This window comes from Penaeus monodon, chromosome 41 (assembly GCF_015228065.2).
Source record: "Penaeus monodon isolate SGIC_2016 chromosome 41, NSTDA_Pmon_1, whole genome shotgun sequence".
Taxonomy (NCBI): Eukaryota; Metazoa; Arthropoda; class Malacostraca; order Decapoda; family Penaeidae; genus Penaeus; species Penaeus monodon.
In genome coordinates this window covers 23,372,012-23,373,499 of record NC_051426.1, presented here as the reverse complement: position 1 = coordinate 23,373,499, position 1,488 = coordinate 23,372,012, and the positions used below count along the sequence as shown (strand labels likewise).

The 1,488-nt window shown below is 28.7% G+C and overlaps 1 protein-coding gene across 1 annotated transcript in view; it reads left to right on the top strand.

Moving 5' to 3' along the window:
• The first annotated feature begins 451 nt into the window (after positions 1–451).
• Positions 452–1,488, top strand: part of LOC119598452 (poly [ADP-ribose] polymerase 1-like) — a 15,625-nt gene continuing 14,588 nt past the window's right edge. Inside the window, 1 exon segment of the mRNA XM_037948088.1 lies at positions 452–471. Within this exon segment, the coding sequence (XP_037804016.1) occupies positions 452–471 (20 nt within the window).

Genomic DNA, 1,488 nt, shown 5'->3' with positions numbered 1-1,488 from the left:
AGAGCGCAAGAACCTCCTCACTCCCCCACCTGATACACGTGCCCCCTGTCCTCGAGCCGGAGGGCGGGGTCGACCGCGCTCCTTCCTCCCTTCAGCTTGATCTTCTGTTTTGTCTGGCAGCTCTTGGTGGGAATCGAGACTCTGTGGGGAAAAGAATAAACCGGTAAGGGTGGCAACTAGGTTGTTGTTATGGGTGGTTGTAAATATCCTTCATGTGTTGATTTCACTGCAAACTTACTGTATATTTTCTGTGGCATAAAAGTTGAAGAAGTATCATAGATTCAGTAAAAAAAAAAAAAATGTGTACTCATGCTCTTTGCTTCACAAAATTGAAACATCTGACAGACCAGGAGAAGCTAATAACTCCAAGGGCCTGATGTCATGACATAAAAGGATGGAAAAAGACACAAAGCCTTACACCGAATTTGGATTTACGTGATGACTTGGAAGCATGGACTCTGTCCTGGGGCTGTAAGTGCGATCAATTACTGTAAGTCAAATACCTGATGTACAACACACTGATATCACAACAATATTAAGACAACCCCATAGACTTTTAAAAGACTTTCAAGTTTACTTTCAAGTCGATACTATTTGTAATCATTCCATCTCCCTGATTGGTCAGAGTATAGATATTCATCTAAGGGTGTCTAGTTATTAACAAAAGGGGATTTCTAGAAGCAACTCCGGTATAAATTACATGCGAGTGTCTAGTATAAATCACAAACTTAATGGCAAACCTGAGAGATGGACCCGACATTCATGATCTATTACACTGAAAATCACAAGCCATCCAGCATCTCAAACAAAGACCCTTTCGGACGGAAGAAACTGAATATATATATAATATATATAATATATATATAGATATATATAATATATATATATATATATATATTTATATAGATATAATATATGTATATGTATAGATATATATGTATATATATATATATTATATATGTTATTATAATATATGTATATATATAATGTATATATATAGATTATGGTATATATATGTGCTACTATCGACATATAACTAATACATATACATAATATCTATACCATCATACCAGTATATATACATATATTTAAAAAAATACATATATATACTATCCATTACTCATATATATAACATATATTATTACATATATATATATCTACATATATATAACATATATATATATATAATATATACATACATATATATATACATATAAACATACATATATATATACATATATGATATATATACATAACATTATATATATATATATATATATATATATGTATATATATATATATATATATGTAATATCTATTTTTATATGTGTTTATATTTAAAAAAAAATATATATATAGTGTAATGTATATATTGTTATATAATATTATATATAGATGTGTATATATGTGTATATATATGTATATATATATGTATAATTTTAAAAATGTATGTATATACCTATGTATCCTCGTATGTATATCTGTATG